General features: G+C 25.3%; 3 protein-coding genes across 9 annotated transcripts in view; 1 reads left to right on the forward strand and 2 right to left on the reverse strand.

The window, feature by feature from the left end:
• LOC127278131 (gamma-tubulin complex component 2-like) overlaps positions 1-2,025 on the reverse strand; it is a 47,970-nt gene extending 45,945 nt beyond the window's left edge. For both annotated transcript variants that reach the window (XM_051299687.1, XM_051299686.1), the window contains exon 1: positions 1,750-2,025. In XM_051299687.1, the coding sequence (XP_051155644.1) occupies positions 1,750-1,802 (53 nt within the window). In that variant the 5' untranslated portion in view covers positions 1,803-2,025. The remainder of the gene's footprint in view (positions 1-1,749) is intronic.
• Positions 1-16,894, reverse strand: part of LOC127278136 (beta-1,4-mannosyltransferase egh) — a 282,071-nt gene that overhangs the window by 23,743 nt on the left and 241,434 nt on the right. The gene's annotated exons all lie outside the window — the stretch shown is intronic.
• LOC127278121 (AT-rich interactive domain-containing protein 2) overlaps positions 3,440-16,894 on the forward strand; it is a 93,691-nt gene continuing 80,236 nt past the window's right edge. For 2 of the 6 annotated variants that reach the window (XM_051299664.1, XM_051299668.1), the window contains exons 1-2: positions 3,441-4,557; positions 5,984-6,077. In XM_051299664.1, the coding sequence (XP_051155621.1) occupies positions 4,388-4,557; positions 5,984-6,077 (264 nt within the window). In that variant the 5' untranslated portion in view covers positions 3,441-4,387. Of the gene's footprint in view, positions 4,558-5,983; positions 6,078-16,894 lie in introns of all 6 variants that reach the window. The other 4 variants (XM_051299666.1, XM_051299667.1, XM_051299665.1 and 1 more) reach the window with 3 other exon arrangements.

Consider the following 16,894-nt stretch of genomic DNA (forward strand, 5'->3'; position numbering starts at 1 on the left):
AACTAATTCTTATTTAACAAAAATCTCATTTAAGAAAAATTCTACTTAGTTTTTTTTTTGACAATTTTTATAGACATAAATTTCGTTAAATTGAAATTATATTAATTTAAAATTTTAAAAAAGTATTAGAAAAAATGCTTTATAAGAGTTCTGCTAAATAGAAATTCTTTTAAATCGAATTTTAGTTAAATGTAAATTGAAAATTTTGCATAATATAAAATCCACTTTATACAATTTCACTAAATAGAAATTTGATAATTTAATATTCGACGCCGTAAACATTTTTATAAGTATAATGTGGGTATTAGCATTAAATAATAAATTATTCGTATTAATGAATAATTTACTTTATTTCAAGTTGAACCAATAAAATAAAATTGTATCAAATAATTTTTATTTATATTAAAAAAGCAAATATTTCACGGAAAATAACTAATTAATTGTTATCCAAGTTTAAAAAATCATTTATTAGATTCAATAAATAGTAGTAAATAATTATTTACTTAATGAATATATAAGATATATCACATGCTTAATAATTGAGTGTGAAGGCCAACTTTTTAATTTGCATTTACTTTAAGAAAAAAGGAAAATTTTTTTTGAAACTAATAGTTACTTTAATTTATTTATAAAAAATTCCAGAAAATTAAAGAAATTCCCTGACATTTCGCTGACTTCCCTGACTGTTAGACACCCTGAATTCTTTAAAATTCAATTATTTTAAACTATTTTTCAATTACAAATTTTATGAAATTCAATAATTATTATTCATAAATTAAAAAAAAAAATCCTCAAATAAAATTACCAAAAATTTCAATTCAAAATCACTTGCAGTTCAATTATTATCAAAAATATGAATTGTAAATCTTCGAAAATTTAAATAATTTTGAAAAAATGTTAGTATCTAAAATTATTTAATAAATTATTTTCAATTCTGTAAAATTTAATTATTGTCTGAAATTTAACAAAATATTTTGAAATTCAATTACTATTAAAAATTTTAACTGTAGCTCTTCCAAAATTTAATTATTTTAAATAATATTTAAAAAATATTCTTCAAAAATTCAATTTTTATTTGAAAGTATTTTTCAAATTTTTAAATTCAAAATTTTTTCTGTATTTTCTAATAAATTCTTTATTAACAAAAATCACAAAAATTTGCAATTAAAAATCACTTGAATTTCAATTATTTAAAAAAATCTGCAATTATTAAAAAAATATGTAAAAAATTTTTTTTATAACTTAATAAGTAGAACAAATAAACGTATATATAAAAGAAACTATTTTTTTATTTTCAAACCCAACTTTTAATACAATAAAAAGAAAAATCGATTTTTTGTAAATTCTCGAGTGTTGTTACCATTTAAATAATATTTTGAGAAAAAAATTATTAATCTAACATAAACAATAATTAAAAAATTTTATAATTAAAATTTCTAAAAAAATTGATAAAAATTGAAAATTTCATCGAAGTTTTGGTTTTACTTTTTTTTAAATAAATCCACTTTTAAATAAAATTGTTAATAATAATAATAATAATATTTATTTGTAACATTAGAATCATACTATTTTTTAAATAAAAAATATATTAAAATTATTGTATTTTTTTCATTTTTAGAAAAAGAAAATTATGTCAATACTGTTGAAAGTGTTATTTATTATAATTAAATTTTGTTTTTAGATTTAAAACTAAAATTTGATGATATTTTATTTATATTAATTATTAAATCTAGTTGTTTTTCTACTTACCCCAATAATTCAATTAATTCTTTAACCAAATGATGGGGTTTAAATTCACTCATTGCGATTATTTAAATTTAATTCTACATTAGACACTGTCAAATAAAAAAAAAAGTTAATAAATTAAATATTACGTTTTACATAAATTGAAAAATAATATCGTAAATAAATGAGAATTTTGAAGTTTCAAAATTTTAAGACATTTAAAAATTTTAGGTTCCTAATGATAGAGGAAACAATAAACATTATGTTTTGTTTTTCAACGACGATCAGTCCGCTACCAGAGTTGGGAATGCATTGGGTTCACAGGTAGTTCCAAAGTTCATATATTATAGGTAAAGTTGCTTTTTACAATAAAGGCTAAATAAAGTATCTTACCTACCCATCCATGTGATTTCACGTTAAGGCTGTGTTTACATGACTGCGTTCGAACGCAGCGTTTTGAATTGAACAATGAGTGTAACAAAGAGAAATACATATGTCTATCCTTCTCTCTCCCATTCTGAGATTGGCTCTTAAGCATAAGTTAGTAAAAGACAGAGATTTTAAAACGGAAACGCAATCTTAAACGAAAGACTGAGTTAGAAAAGGATAGCATATATCTTTATCCTTCTGTAACTCATTTTGCTATTTACGATTGCGTTTCCATTTAAAGGCCAGAACAGAATAGAAACGTAACCGGAATCGTAATCGCAAACGCAACATTTTATTCAATAACTTATGTTATTATGTTACATTTTTTATTAATAACGATTATTGTAAATAGATATTTAAATCATCGCGCGCCATGAAAACAATTAAGGTTGGTTTCCTTTGTCCCTACTCGACATTTGTCATAATTCTTGTCAACTACCGCACCCTGTTCTAGTGAAAATTTAGTGACTTTATTGTTAAAATTAAAAGTTACTAAATTTTCACTAGAGCAGGGTGCGATAGTTGACGAGAATTATGACAAATGGCGAGTGGGAATAGTAAAAACAAACCAAATGTCGTCAAATCGGGTCGCTTGTTTTTCCCCGTCAAATGTCGAAAAACAAAGACGTCGAACAGACAAAAATTGAATTGCCAATACGTCGAATGGACAAAATATCAAAAAACCAAAACGTTAAACGGACAAAACGTCGAAACTTTTTTCTTTAAAGTGAGTTAACTCTCTATATAGAATTTCAATAAAATGTGTTAAAATTGAGCGGGAAATTTAAAATTGTTTTTGTTTTTAAATTTCCCGCACAATTTTAATCCATTCTATTGATATCCATTTTGTCTGTTCGATATTTTGACCTTTCGGAGAAAAGCATGCGAAAAGTTTGCGAATTTGAAGCATGAGATAGAAAAGGACAGAGATGTCTTCTCTATTTAATCATTCTTCAAATTTCCCAATCCATTCTATTTTAAACTTTAAACATAAATTTTATCATATGCTACAAAATAATGAAAGATATATCTGCCATTTTTTTTATGTTTTATTTCCATTTAGAATTTTATTAAAGATAAATTTCATGTTTTTTACGATTTTACTGTGCGTTGGTCTAAATCTATTTATACGACCGTTAAATAACACAGAGACCTTCCTTTTCTCAATGACAATATTTCTAGTATTCATATTCACCGCTAGATCGTGTTACCAATTCATTCGAATTAGAGAGCGCTTTCAGCGTTTCACTATATATGTATATAGTTTCTCCCATATCCATTCACTGTAGAGAGTGAAAAAAAAATTTGCCTTTTAAAATATCAAATTGTCTCTTTAATAAAAAACACAAAAGTGAGAAGTGCCATATATTGATAATCGAAAAAAACATAAAGCGCCGGTAGACAAATACTCTATATCTATGTCTATCTGTGTGTAATTAGTCGCATTAATTTCCCGATAGAGAGAGCTAAATACACACGTTTAGAATTTGCCGACCGCTTTTGCAGGCGCTCTGCGCTCGTGCCGCCATTTTGATGTTCACGTCAAGCGCTCGTTTCTTGTGGTGGACAACGCGCTACACCAGTTCGAGAAGCGTTCCGCGTGCCCGCGTTCGTCTTCAATTCAAAAGAAAAATTGTGTAAATCTTTGATCCTTATTCAAAAGGTGTGCGTGTGTGTATGTGTGTCTGTGATTAGAGATTTTCGAGAGGCAATCGACCCCCCGAGTGTGCGGCTCAGTGGCCTCACTCTCTCGCTGACAAGTGACAGGTGAATCGATCGCGTTCTATCGTTTTGCGGACTGTGTGTGTGCGGTGTGTGCTTCGACTCTCTAGTTTGCAATTCATTTTTTTGCCACCCTGTGCAAAATAAATGCCGTCTTTTCTATAGTGACCCTCTGCGTCCTCGACTATTCTCTCTCTCTCTCTCTCTCTTCCTTCATTTCCTCACGCAGTTTTCTCTCCCGCCGCAACCCATCCCACCCCCTCCCTCTCTCTCTTTCCCTTGCAACCCTGCCACAGTCAGTTACGTTCGGTTAAATCAGCGAGCCAAAGAGCAAGTGTGAATTCTCAATTTCGGGACCACGCGGTCCCGGAAAAACGGCTAGAAACTCACCCTCCCACCTCTCAGCCGTGTAACAACATTGACGAGAGTGTTTAACCTCGATGTCGACGTCCCTTAACCTCCTGCCGACCCCGTGTCGTTTACAGGAAGAAGCGGGCATATCGCCACTTAAATGCGATCCCATGTGCCACTACGTCCCCGGCCTCTAAACCCGCCGATTGACCTAGAAGTCCCACCCTGGCCCGGGAACATGGCCAAGTTCCTTAACAAGGATCCCGTCACCTATGAGCGCGAGCGAGAAAGCTTCATCAAGGAACTCCACCATTTTCACGAAACTCGAGGGTAAGTCCATTTGATTTTTTTTTTCCCTCTATATTCATCCATTTTTTTTTCTTCACCCTTTTAAAATTCATTTGCTAAAATAAAAAAATGTATCCTTTGTCATTTTCTTTTTTTTTTTTTTCATCTCCCCTCCCATTTCAATTGTCGAATCGACATTGTTGAGGCGTCGGTTGTTTGTCGGTATCGATTTTGAGGTTAGGTTTGTACAACGGACGATTGTCGTTATAGTTGCAGAGCGTCGCGAGGCAAAGCCACTTTGTTTTTGTTTACTCATGTTCATATCAACGACAACGACGCTTATTGAAAACTTTTATGATTATTTAATAAAATTATGCATTATTTATTTTTTTTTTTTTTTTGGAAATTTCTCGAGAATATATGTTACACGTTTTTTTTTTTTCATTCCTTTTTTTGAAAGGGGGAAATTGGAACAAGAAAATGGCTGCACAGTTCTTGAACGAGAAGTTTCGCTGTCAATTTCTTGTTTCTTTATGGAAAAAAGAGAAATAATTTTATAATTCTATTTTAATTTTCTGATGAATTGTCTTTTTTAAATTAATTTATATTTTTTTAATTATCGAAATGTTACAATTTATATCGTAAATTTAAAAAATGATTTTTGAATATCAAATTTTTGCAAAAATAGGTATTTGCAAACTTTCGATTTTTTTTTTTTAAATTAGAAATTATAAATTTAACAAATAATTCTTGTATAAAAAAATATGTTTTGCCAAATTATTATAAATATCGACATTTTTTTTTTTTAAATTAGAAATTCTTGTAAAGTTAAATAATTTTTGAATACAAAAATATTTTCGTGAAATTTTATAAATATACCAATTTTTTAATTTTCTAAATTAGAAATATTAGAAATAAATTATTTTTAAATAAAAAATTTACGATTTTCGCAAAATAGAAAAAAAATTTGCTTCTTTAAAATTAGAAATTGTAAAAAAAAAATTTTTGCATTTTTAAAATTATAGAAATTTTGAAATTTAACAAATGATTTATATATATATATATATATATATATATATATATATATATATAAATGTCAAATTATCGAAATTGTAAATTTAAAAAATATACAAACTTTTGCTTCTTTTAAAATTACAAATTTTAATCATTATTTTAAATTTATTTAGAAATTGTAATTTTAAAAAATAATTTTTTTATGTAAAATATTTACAATTTTTGATGAAATAATATAAATATAGAAAATTTTGCTGTTTTTAAATTAGGAAAAAGATATTATTTAAATTTAATATAATTATTTTTAAAAATTTTTTTAAAAAACATAATATACTATTTATTTCTAAATACATATAAAATTTAATTTCAGTTAATATTCTTATTTGTAATTTTCGTATAATTTTGCATATTTTCTTATTGAATAAATTAATAAATTTTTTTTTTATTTTTCCAGAACGGCTTTCAAGAGATATCCTAAAATTAGTGGAAAGGAAGTGGATTTGTATTTACTTTACGTCCTTGTTACTGCTCATGGAGGTTGGATTAAGGTAAGTTTTTCTTTTTTTAAACAGAATAATTAATATTTTATTTATTTTATTCTTATTAAAAAATATTATATACATTTAACCGTTTTGGAAATACGCAAATAAATATTTATTTGATTCAAATAAACGGTTATTTAACTATTATCAAATAAATATTTATTTGCGTATTAAATAATTATTATTTCAGGCCTCGGATTACTTTTTTTCATTTTTTTTTTTTTACAAAATTTTTATTTATTTATTTTTTACAAAGGTAAACCCGCATGAGCCAAACGTTTTGAACGTTCAAATGAACAAAATATTTTTTTCAATCTATAAATTATTAGAAATTATAATGTCAATGTAAAATAAAACAGTAAATTAAACAAATATTAAATTAATAACTTCTTTTTAGATATTTAAAACAATATTTTGTAATAAAATTCGTACTTAAAGAAGTTACAAAAAAAATTTTGTTCATTTGAACGTTCAAAACTTTTGGCTCAGAAACCCGCGGTCCTATTGGGCCATTTGTGGGAAATCATTTCTAAAGTGGGTCTGAATAAAGTTCAACCCAAAAGTGCTTGCGTATCAAAATTTCTTTCTGATTTCTTTTCTAGGATGTCTTCTGATAACTTTGAGCCGAAAGAAGAAAAAATCGCTTGTGCCCTTTTTGAAAAAACTCATTTTTTCGATATTTTGAAAATATCACTAAACATATTTTTTAAGAAAATGGATAATAGTAAGGTTATTAAAGTTTTAAATCATTTAAATTCACATAAATGAAAAGTCCCTAGGTGCTGAATTCCTTGCAACAAATAAAATCCACACAAAAAAACTTGAAAAACCGTGTAAAATGTGTTAAAAAGTCAGTTTTTTGAAAATTACTCTCTTCCATTGCATTTTAACCAGTTAAAGACCTATACGTAGATTACTCTCTTATAAAATTTTCTGTAAATTAAAAAAAAATTGATCGAATTATCTTTAAAACTGTTGGAGTTATGATCTGCAGAGTGCGAAAAATTTCCAAACAAAAAATAATAATTTCAGATTTTGTGAAATAACTAGTTTCCAGTAAATCTAAAAATACTTCCACTTTGAAACAATTAAAGTTGACATAATTTTGAGGAAATCAAAAAAAATAGTCTTCCAGCTTAATTAGAACCGAAGTTATGACCGTCTGAAAATTACTCTCTTTCGTTTTATTAATTTTTATTTCTATAAGATCAACTATTTTAAATTTGATTAATTTGGACATAAAAATTATTAAGTTTTTGTTAAGATTGTTTAAAAGTTGTTTGTTGATAATAATAATATATTTCTTATTTTCTAATTTGATTAACTTAATATTACTGATTTTATAACTAATATTGTCCAAATTAATCAAATTTAAAATAGTTGATCTTATAGAAATAAAAATTAATAAAACGAAAGAGAGTAATTTTCAGACGGTCATAACTTCGGTTCTAATTAAGCTGGAAGACTATTTTTTTTGATTTCCTCAAAATTATGTCAACTTTAATTGTTTCAAAGTGGAAGTATTTTTAGATTTACTGGAAACTAGTTATTTCACAAAATCTGAAATTATTATTTTTTGTTTGGAAATTTTTCGCACTCTGCAGATCATAACTCCAACAGTTTTAAAGATAATTCGATCAATTTTTTTTTAATTTACAGAAAATTTTATTATCTTTAATTTACGTATAGGTCTTTAACTGGTTAAAATGCAATGGAAGAGAGTAATTTTCAAAAAACTGACTTTTTAACACATTTTACATGGTTTTTCAAGTTTTTTTTTGAGGATTTTATTTGTTGCAAGGAATTCAGTACCTAGGGACTTTTCATTTATGTTAATTTAAATGATTTAAAACTTTAATAACCTTCCATTTTCTTAAAAAAAAAATATGTTTAGTGATATTTTCAAAATATCGAAAAAATGAGTTTTTTCAAAAAGGGCCCAAGCGATTTTTTTCTTTTTTGGGCTCAAAGTTATCAGGAGACACCCTAGAAAAGAAATCAGGAAGAAATTTTGATACGCAAGCACTTTTGGGTTGAACTTTATTCAGACCCACCGTAACCAGTACAGTAGATTGATAATGTTATAAGGTCGTATGTATGTTTTCGTGTACGAATAGAAACAAAAAAAAAACGATGACATAAATTGTATTGTCTAGTACTTATCTTAGACTAAGAATATATGTATTAATCGACTGTTTTAAGGAAAGAAGAAATGTTACAGAAAAAGAAATCGAAATCATTGTTGAGATTATGATATATTTGATTCAAATGATGGTACGGTAAATAAATTGGGTCCATAAAAAGTTTTGAGGTACGTAGCATTGGTCCATGAAAAGGCACATATGATCTTGATGATAGTGGTGGTATTCTAAAATTTACTTGAATTAAGAGATACGGACAATCAAATTCCGATGTTATGATTTTAAATTAAAAAAAAAAAAAAAAAAAAAAAAAACTAAGACCAACATAATTCGTCTTTCTGCCAGAGTGAAAAAGTTAAATCGTCGACATAATTGTAAGTAGTCAGAGCCACGCTGTGGATATACGCAATCCACCTTAAATGCTAAATACTTAAAAAAAAAAAACGCTTTTGGATATAATCAATGTCGTCAGAATGATTATCAAAATAAGGATTCCAAATTTCATTTGCATATTCGACTTTTGAACGAACTAAAGAGTAGAACAGCATGATTAAAGTGTTCGAGTTTGTAAAATCACGAGTAGCACGAAATAAGAAGCCCAAAGCCCAATACTTTTTTTTTTTTATTATACAATACAGGTCTTTTTTTTTTATTTCAATTAATTAACAAATTTTTAATTAAAATTATTCTCTAAATTAATTATTTTCAATAATTTTAATGAAATTCTTTATAAATTCAATTATTTTATTTATTTATTTATTTTACAACTTAAACGGGATACAATTAACAGGATTTCTACAAATCATGTAAATCTCATGGAATTTCTGATCATATCATGAAATTTTTTCAATTCCATGATTTAAGACCCGAATATACACGTTCGTTGAAAATGACGTATTTTAATTCGTCATAATTATCAGAATTCTAAATTGAACTCTTAGACTAATTAGTCTTAAACTAATTGAAAATTATTTGATAAATTATTTTCAATTCGGTAAAATTTTACAAAATTTTTTGAAATTCAATTATTTCTAAAATTTTCATCTTTAACTCTTTCAAAATTTAATTATTATTTTTAATAATTTTAATATTTCATTAAAAATTCATTTATTTAAGGATGTTTATCCAAGGAAATGCAGATCTCTAGGAAAAAAATAATTAAATTAACTAATTAAAAAAATCGAAATTTTTCTTTTAAACAAATAGTCATATTTTCCAAACAAGCTTATGCTTGTTTAAAAATCCCCACGGTGATGTTGTAGAGAATCATTTTCTAAAGAAAATAAGCCATATTACATTGAAATCGAATCATTTTTAAAAAATTCTGTAGAAGCGATATAACAAAAAAAAAAAAAATTACCCCATGCAAATTATATGAACAAATAAATTTTGTAGGTTTTAAATTTTTTTTCTTGAAAATTGATATCTCATCTTTCAGAAAGTGTAATTAACAATATTACCATTTTAATTATTTAAATGTTAATTAATTATTTTTTCCTATAGGTCTACATTTCCGTGGATAAACGTCTTTAAAAAAAGTTTCAACTATTTTCCGGATTTTTTTTGTTGACCGTTAAAACTAAAAATTATGCAAAAATTTTTAATTCAAATTAGTTGCTTTAATCGGACTTTAAAAAATTTTTCAAATAGAATAATTAAAAAAAAAAAATTTCTAGAAATTTGTCCTATTTAATTAAAATTTTGAAAATTTGTCTTAGTTCGGTTTTTATAATATTCGAAATAAATTTTTTTGATAATATTCCTGTAGAATTATTCTTATTAAGGAATAAAAAAATAAATTAAATAATATACAATAACATTAGATATTTAAAGTAAAATATTTATTAACTAATTAAATTTAATTAAATTAAAAATACGACTTTTTCGACTTGTTTTGCAATGTAAATTATTATTATTATTATTATTATTATTATTTTCAACAACATAAAAATTCTAAATAAAACTGAAAAATACAAAAAATGATTTGTTTTGAAAATTTATTTATTTATTTCAATATTTTACGGACAAGTAAAATTGTCCTTAACAAAAAAAACCTTAAAAACTAACAGAAAGACTCGGATTGTAAACTAGAATTTTGTCTGTAGAATTTATTATTTGAATTATTCTTTTAATACGTTTAACTTTATTTTATTACTTTACTATTAATTAATTTTCAGAAAATTGTAAAAAAAAACGAAAAAAAAAATTATTAAAACCTGGGCTGATAAAAGCCATATTTTTTTTTTTTAATATAAAAAATTCAATTTTTTTATTTACATAAAATTTTTCAATTGTTTGCTTCTAAGTAGTTTGTTTTTTCAATAAATATTTAAACGACAAATTTAGTAATAATAATAATAATAAAAATAATAAATTAATATTTTTGTCAAGAAAATAGAAACTTTTTTATTATTCAGTTATAATTTTTACAATGTCACTTTTACTCTGAAAAAAACTTTTACAGTCTATAAAATCTAAATTAGTAAATACTTTTTAACTAAAATTCAATTAGTGACTGACATTCTGCTATCTATAAAAAATAATTTGTAAAAATGAATTTTATTGTTTAAAATAATGCAATCTTGGCATTATATAAGTTATTTTTTCTATAATTGTTTTAAATTTTGATTTTACAATATATTTTATTCTTTTGATTTCGAAATTTTTATTTTTAAATAATTTCATTGATTAAGTTTGTAACGAAGTTAAGATTGGTGAAAATTTATTTTTTTTTTTCATCACCAGTTTAAAAATGTTTTTTTTTTTATTGCTATTTGGTTATTTGATATAAAAAAGTAATTTATTTTTTTTCAAATAATTCTTTTTCTATTTATTTTATTAGTTGTTAAAGTTATAAAAATTTTTACATAGTTAAAAGTGCTTACAAGAAAAGTTTTGATGCAGAAAATAATTTATCTTGAATATCATCTATGTTGAAATTTATTGTGTAATAAATCACTTATTTAATAATTATAATTATTAAATAAGTGATTTTTAACAAAAAAACGCGAAAAAATTAATATTTTTAGTATTTCATGCTGATTCATAAAATTTTAGAAGATTCTTATTACTTTAATTCCTTTACAAATGTTATGCTTATTTTATTTGTAAATTTACTGCTTTTAAGGATGTTTAACCCATTAACATAATCTCAAATTAAAAAGTTGATTTTAACAATAATCAAAACTTAACCATTGATTCAAATTGCTAAAAATAAAATTGCCCACAATCCCAATAAAAAAATTACTACTGGCGCAGTACAGTCAATTTTTGATAGGGTTTTTGCTTTAAAAAAAACGTTTAATTAAAAAAATTTAGTTTACTTTTTCTTCAATTAAAAATAAGCATTTTTTGTTTTTTCATTATATATATATATATATATATATATATATATTTCAGTAAAATATTTTTCTTCCTATGGTAAACACTTATTGCCGTCTGTTAGGCATGTTAAAAATTTATTTATAAATTTATCTTTTAGATAGTTTGAAATGACTTGCTAATTAGTTAGCCTGTTTTTGCCGATCTTTGTGCGTGACTTGATTTTCACTTGACTCTCTATTGAACAATCGTTTTCTCTTGATTAGAGTTACTTGTTCTGTGTCAAAAATTTATAATACGAAATATCCTTCTATTATTTAATCAATGAGTGTAACAATATTGAATCTTTATTGTAATATTTAAAAAGTAAATTTTTTCACCCCAAAAATTTAATATTTACAATTAGAAAAAAATATTACATCATAATTGTACATAAATATAATAGAGAAGAATTTTAAAAGTCAGAATCTATTGGAGTTTTTTTCTAATTATTATTTAAGATATTGTGGCGTTTTGCCATTATGATCAGAACTAGAATATTGTTTAAAATTGTTTTAAAATGATGAATAATATCTTATAAATGTCATTATATAAAAGTGAATAAGAGAAGAAAAAATTAAACCATCTTAATTCTTGTATTTCATTAAAATTTTTGGAAAAATCTTTTTCAAAATATATTTTCCATTTTTGTGAGATTCGGTGTAAACAAATTTTTATAAATAGATATTTTAGTTTGTTATCAGCTTTAATCTTTTTATTACTTGGAAGCTAATCAAATCTAAATTTCGAATGTAGACAACTAGGAATAAATTTAAAATCATAATTGTTGATTAGTGTGACTTGAAAATATGGGACACAAGCCAAACGTGTCACAGTCGAAAAATGAAAAGTTGTGCTTTTAAAATTTTAGTTTGCATTCTGCAAATATTCTTGTCTTTTTGGTGGTGGTAGGAGATATTTTAATTATCTCCATATATGTGAAATGAATTGAATAAAATTTTTGTATCCTTTTCTTGTCGAACTATTCACGCACTAAAAAAGAAATCTTGATTTCAGCCTATTTTTGAGGATGAATTTAAAGTGTAAACGGAGTCAGGCCATTTAGACAAGGACAGACTTATGTAAAATACATGAGCTTAATTTAAAGTGTAAACGGTTTAAGACTTTGTTTTTACAGTGTTGGTTGCCAATACTGAACCGCGATTAATAAAATTTTTGGATGATATTGCCATTAAAATAGGCATTCAATATTGGTTTGTGGCTGTCAAAACAAATAACGGATATTCAAATGCTTGATTATTATTAATTGGCGACAAAGATTGGGCCATTATTTTAAACCAATGATCGGCTTCCTACAATGGCCCAGTCTTTGTAGCCAATTAATAACCGAGCTTTTGAGAATTCGTTTTTTTGTCCTGGCAGCTAATGATAAACCAATATGATTTTTTCTCAAATTCTAAAAAGTCGACATTCCTAATGATCGAAATGTATTAAGTCGACAAATTGAATAGTCGATATACTAAATGATCGACATTTAAAATGCTCGAAGCTGCAGATGATCGATACTCTAAATGTTAGAAATTTTAAACTGTAGAAACTCCAAATGGTTGAACTTTTATTTGATCGAAACTTCAAATAGTCAAAAAATTTTGGATGTAAGAGTTTTATTCCCCTATTGTTTCAATAAAGAGGAGAAGGAAAAAGAAACTCTTACACCAAAAAAATGTCTACCATTTAAAATGTCGACTATTTATAAAGTTTTGATCAAATAAAAGTTCGACTATTTGGAATTTCCATTACTAGGAGTTTCTATTTTATCGAATGTCGACCATTAGAAATTTCTACCGCAGTTAAAGTTTCTACCATTTAAATTTTCGATAATTTAAAATGTCGATTTTTTCGAGTGTCGTTCAAATAAAATGTCGAGCATCTGAAGTTTCTACCGTTTAAAATTTCGAATATTTCGAATATGGAATGTTGACTTTTTAGAATTTGATGAAAAATCATGCACCCACTGCAAAAACAGATGTCTTATTTCAAGACATAAGACACTTAAGAAATGTCTTAAAATTATTTCGACTTGATCCATTGGTTAAGAAAATATCTAAGACTTTTCATCACTGGTCGAAATCTAAGACACTATAAAATGTCTTAAAAATCGGGACAAAAGTGTCTTAAAATAAAACATCTGTTTTTGCAGTGCCTCCAAGATTTTACCAATCGCGATCCAATATTCGCTATCATATCATTTGCATCAATGTTGGAACCATTTTTCATTGGAAAACGAATTGAATTAAATAATCGAGAATTTAAATCCATATTACAATTCCGAAAAGAGTATAAATATTTGTAACGGATTAGGAATTGAAACTCAAATGGGTTTAATCAGACTCGCAATTTAAAGTACAACAAAAATGGCAAATTGGGTCTGAATTCAACTTATTTTGTGAGTTTAGGTTTTTTCTGTTGCATTACAAATGCGAGTGCTTCTAATTTTAAAGTCAGCCTTTATAGAAGCAGTAGATTATAAGATTAGTTGATAAGAAAAATTTCACACTTCTAAATGGGAATTATGCTCTAAGACACGAGTGTAGGTAATTAAATAAATATTAAGAAGGGTAAGGGAAAGTTTGTAGACAGAGTAACCACCAGGAAAAACTTGGCAAAAAACCTGAAATTAGATATCTACCAAGAAACGTCTCCTGCTTTACGTTTCTAAAAATTATATCGCTTTTTTGGGGGGGAATTTTGACTTCCATGCGAGCTAACGGGCGCAACCAATATTCAAATGTTACAATATGCCTAAGCTCTAGGATAATACGGAAGTGGTGCAAGGTCACGGTCACCCTGGGGATGCCCTCTTTGGCGAGAGCTGCCGGAAGGGGGAAGTAGAAGAGAGCGAGAGAGAGAAAGAGAGAGAGAGAATGGGGGAAGAGGTACATATAGTGGTAGAAGTGGTAGACGAGGGCTTCTCCTCAACAAGTGTAATCGTTCTGTGCACGAGGCTGATGGTTATATAGCTAGCGAACAAACCAGCGCCGTGTTCAGAACCGCGCGGACACGGAAGAGATTTTATTCAGCTACAGTCGTTCGATATTCTCACGTTAGTCGCGCCTCTTCTGTTTCAATAATAATTTAAACATCGGCATAATTGACAATTAACATCCAATTTTATTTTGTATGAAAATTTTTTTTATAATACACAAAATAATTTCAAGTGTTGTTGTGTTCAAACTGATGATACATATATGACGTAAATCAATAATACTGGAGAATAGCACTTATCTGTCATTAGGATTACATTAAATTTTACACTTACTTTACCTCTAACTTTACACTTTCTTTAATATATTGATGAACATTAAGAAAAATTATTATTATTACCGTAAAAATAATAAAAATAATTTTTTTTTTACTTAAATTTGATTAAGTAAACAATTAATTACATATGAACAATAGTAAAATACAGTTAAAATGTAAATTTACTTTGCAATACACGAAATTCTCAAAAATAAACATGGTCTGTAATTAGGACAACCTTTTCTTTTATAGAAATGGATTTAAATTTCTTTAAACCATAGGGTTTAAATTTAAAGTTATCTGCAGAAAGAAATATAACCTATAGGCATATAAATATAACCTATAAATATAATTTATATTTATTTATAAATAAATATATATATATATATATATATATATATAAATTTGTATCACCTTTTATAAATACTTTATTTTCGTTACTGCTTTATAATTAATAACACATTTTATTTTCCTTTTTCATACAGTTGGAGAGAAAATAACATTTGAGTTTTCTTTTTATGATTTTTATTATATACAATTATTTGTTTCAAATGAGGAATAAAAATGATATTTGTCACTATTTACAAAAAATAGAGTTTCGAATGATATGCAAAATAATTATTTTGTTAGGTGTTTGATATGCAGAAATAATAATTTGCGAAAGTTTATAATTGCCAATGTATTATAATTCCATCAGTGAAAGCAACATTCAGTTCTTTAGGAAGAAATGGAAAGTTTTCTTTGCTCAGAGTTTAAAGTCTGCGGATAAAATTAGAATGAGATCCATATGTGCAGGAGAAGATGAGTTTTGATAATTTTCATTTTTTTGTTTTTTTTTTTTTTGAAAGTATCAAGAACACTAAAAATTCATCGAAAAGAAATATTTCGTTTCGAATATATACTTGGCACTTATTTTAGAATATTTTATACTTAAATTCAGTATGTAATATTCTTAAAATTAGAATATATTTTTTGTATTTAGGATATATTCTTAGCATTTAGAATATGTACTAAGTACCAAGATTATATTCTAATTTTAAGAATATTACATACTGAATTTACTCTCTAAATCTGAATTAGTAAAAATTTTAGTGACTCACTTTTTGCTTCTGAATTAGTAAAATTTTACTAATTACTAACAATTAGTAAAATTTAACTAATTCAGAAGCAAAAAGTGAGTCACTAATTCAAATTAGTAAACATTTTTACTAATTCAGATTTAGAGAGTAAGTAAAAAATATTCTAAAATAAGTGTGAAGTGTATATTCTGAATTAATTTCAAAATATTTCTTTTCGGTGAATTTTTAGAGCGTTTTTCCACTAAAAATCATTAATTTTTACTTATTTCTGAAGCAAAAAGTCATCCAAGATTTTAATAATAATTAGTTATTTTTAACTAATTCAGATTTAGACGGGTACATACTTTTTAAATTTTAATTAGTGAGAATTCGTTTAATAATTCAAATTAGTTGAAATAACTAATTTCAATTAGTGAACGAATTCTCACTAATTCAAATTTAGAGAGTATTTTGGAGCAAATGAAAAATTTTGAAAAACAAATCTCTTTGTGTCTTTAAAAAATGATTTGACAGTTTTTATAGAAATTTTCTCTCTTTTTTTTGTTGTATATAGAATCTTTTGTATATCTTGTAAGTACGTATGCAAACAAATGCACTAAACAATGTGCATTTTATGTGACGTTTATAATATAACATTTATGATGTAAATGTTTGCATATGTTTTGAAATTATGTAAGAAAAACTTGACGATACAAAATAATAGTTTACATAAAAGTATAAAAAAAAAAACCGATAGAGATTTTTTTTCTAAAATTATTATTACTGCTATAAAATTTATAAATATGAAAAGAAAATGGAAACTTAAAAATGGCAACAAAATTTTATTTAAGATGCAAAAAAAAAAAAAAAAAAAAAATGTTTAATGGTACAGTTAAAAAATGTTTTTAGTAAAACTTTCTCTCTAAATTTGATAAAATATTACTATTTGTTTTAGAAATTCAAAATTTTTTTACTAAAATTTTAGTAAAAAGTGACTAAAAAT

Source organism: Leptopilina boulardi, unplaced genomic scaffold (genome assembly GCF_019393585.1).
Source record: "Leptopilina boulardi isolate dan_hultmark-lab unplaced genomic scaffold, ZJU_Lbou_2.1 LbouV2_195, whole genome shotgun sequence".
Classification (NCBI taxonomy): Eukaryota; Metazoa; Arthropoda; class Insecta; order Hymenoptera; family Figitidae; genus Leptopilina; species Leptopilina boulardi.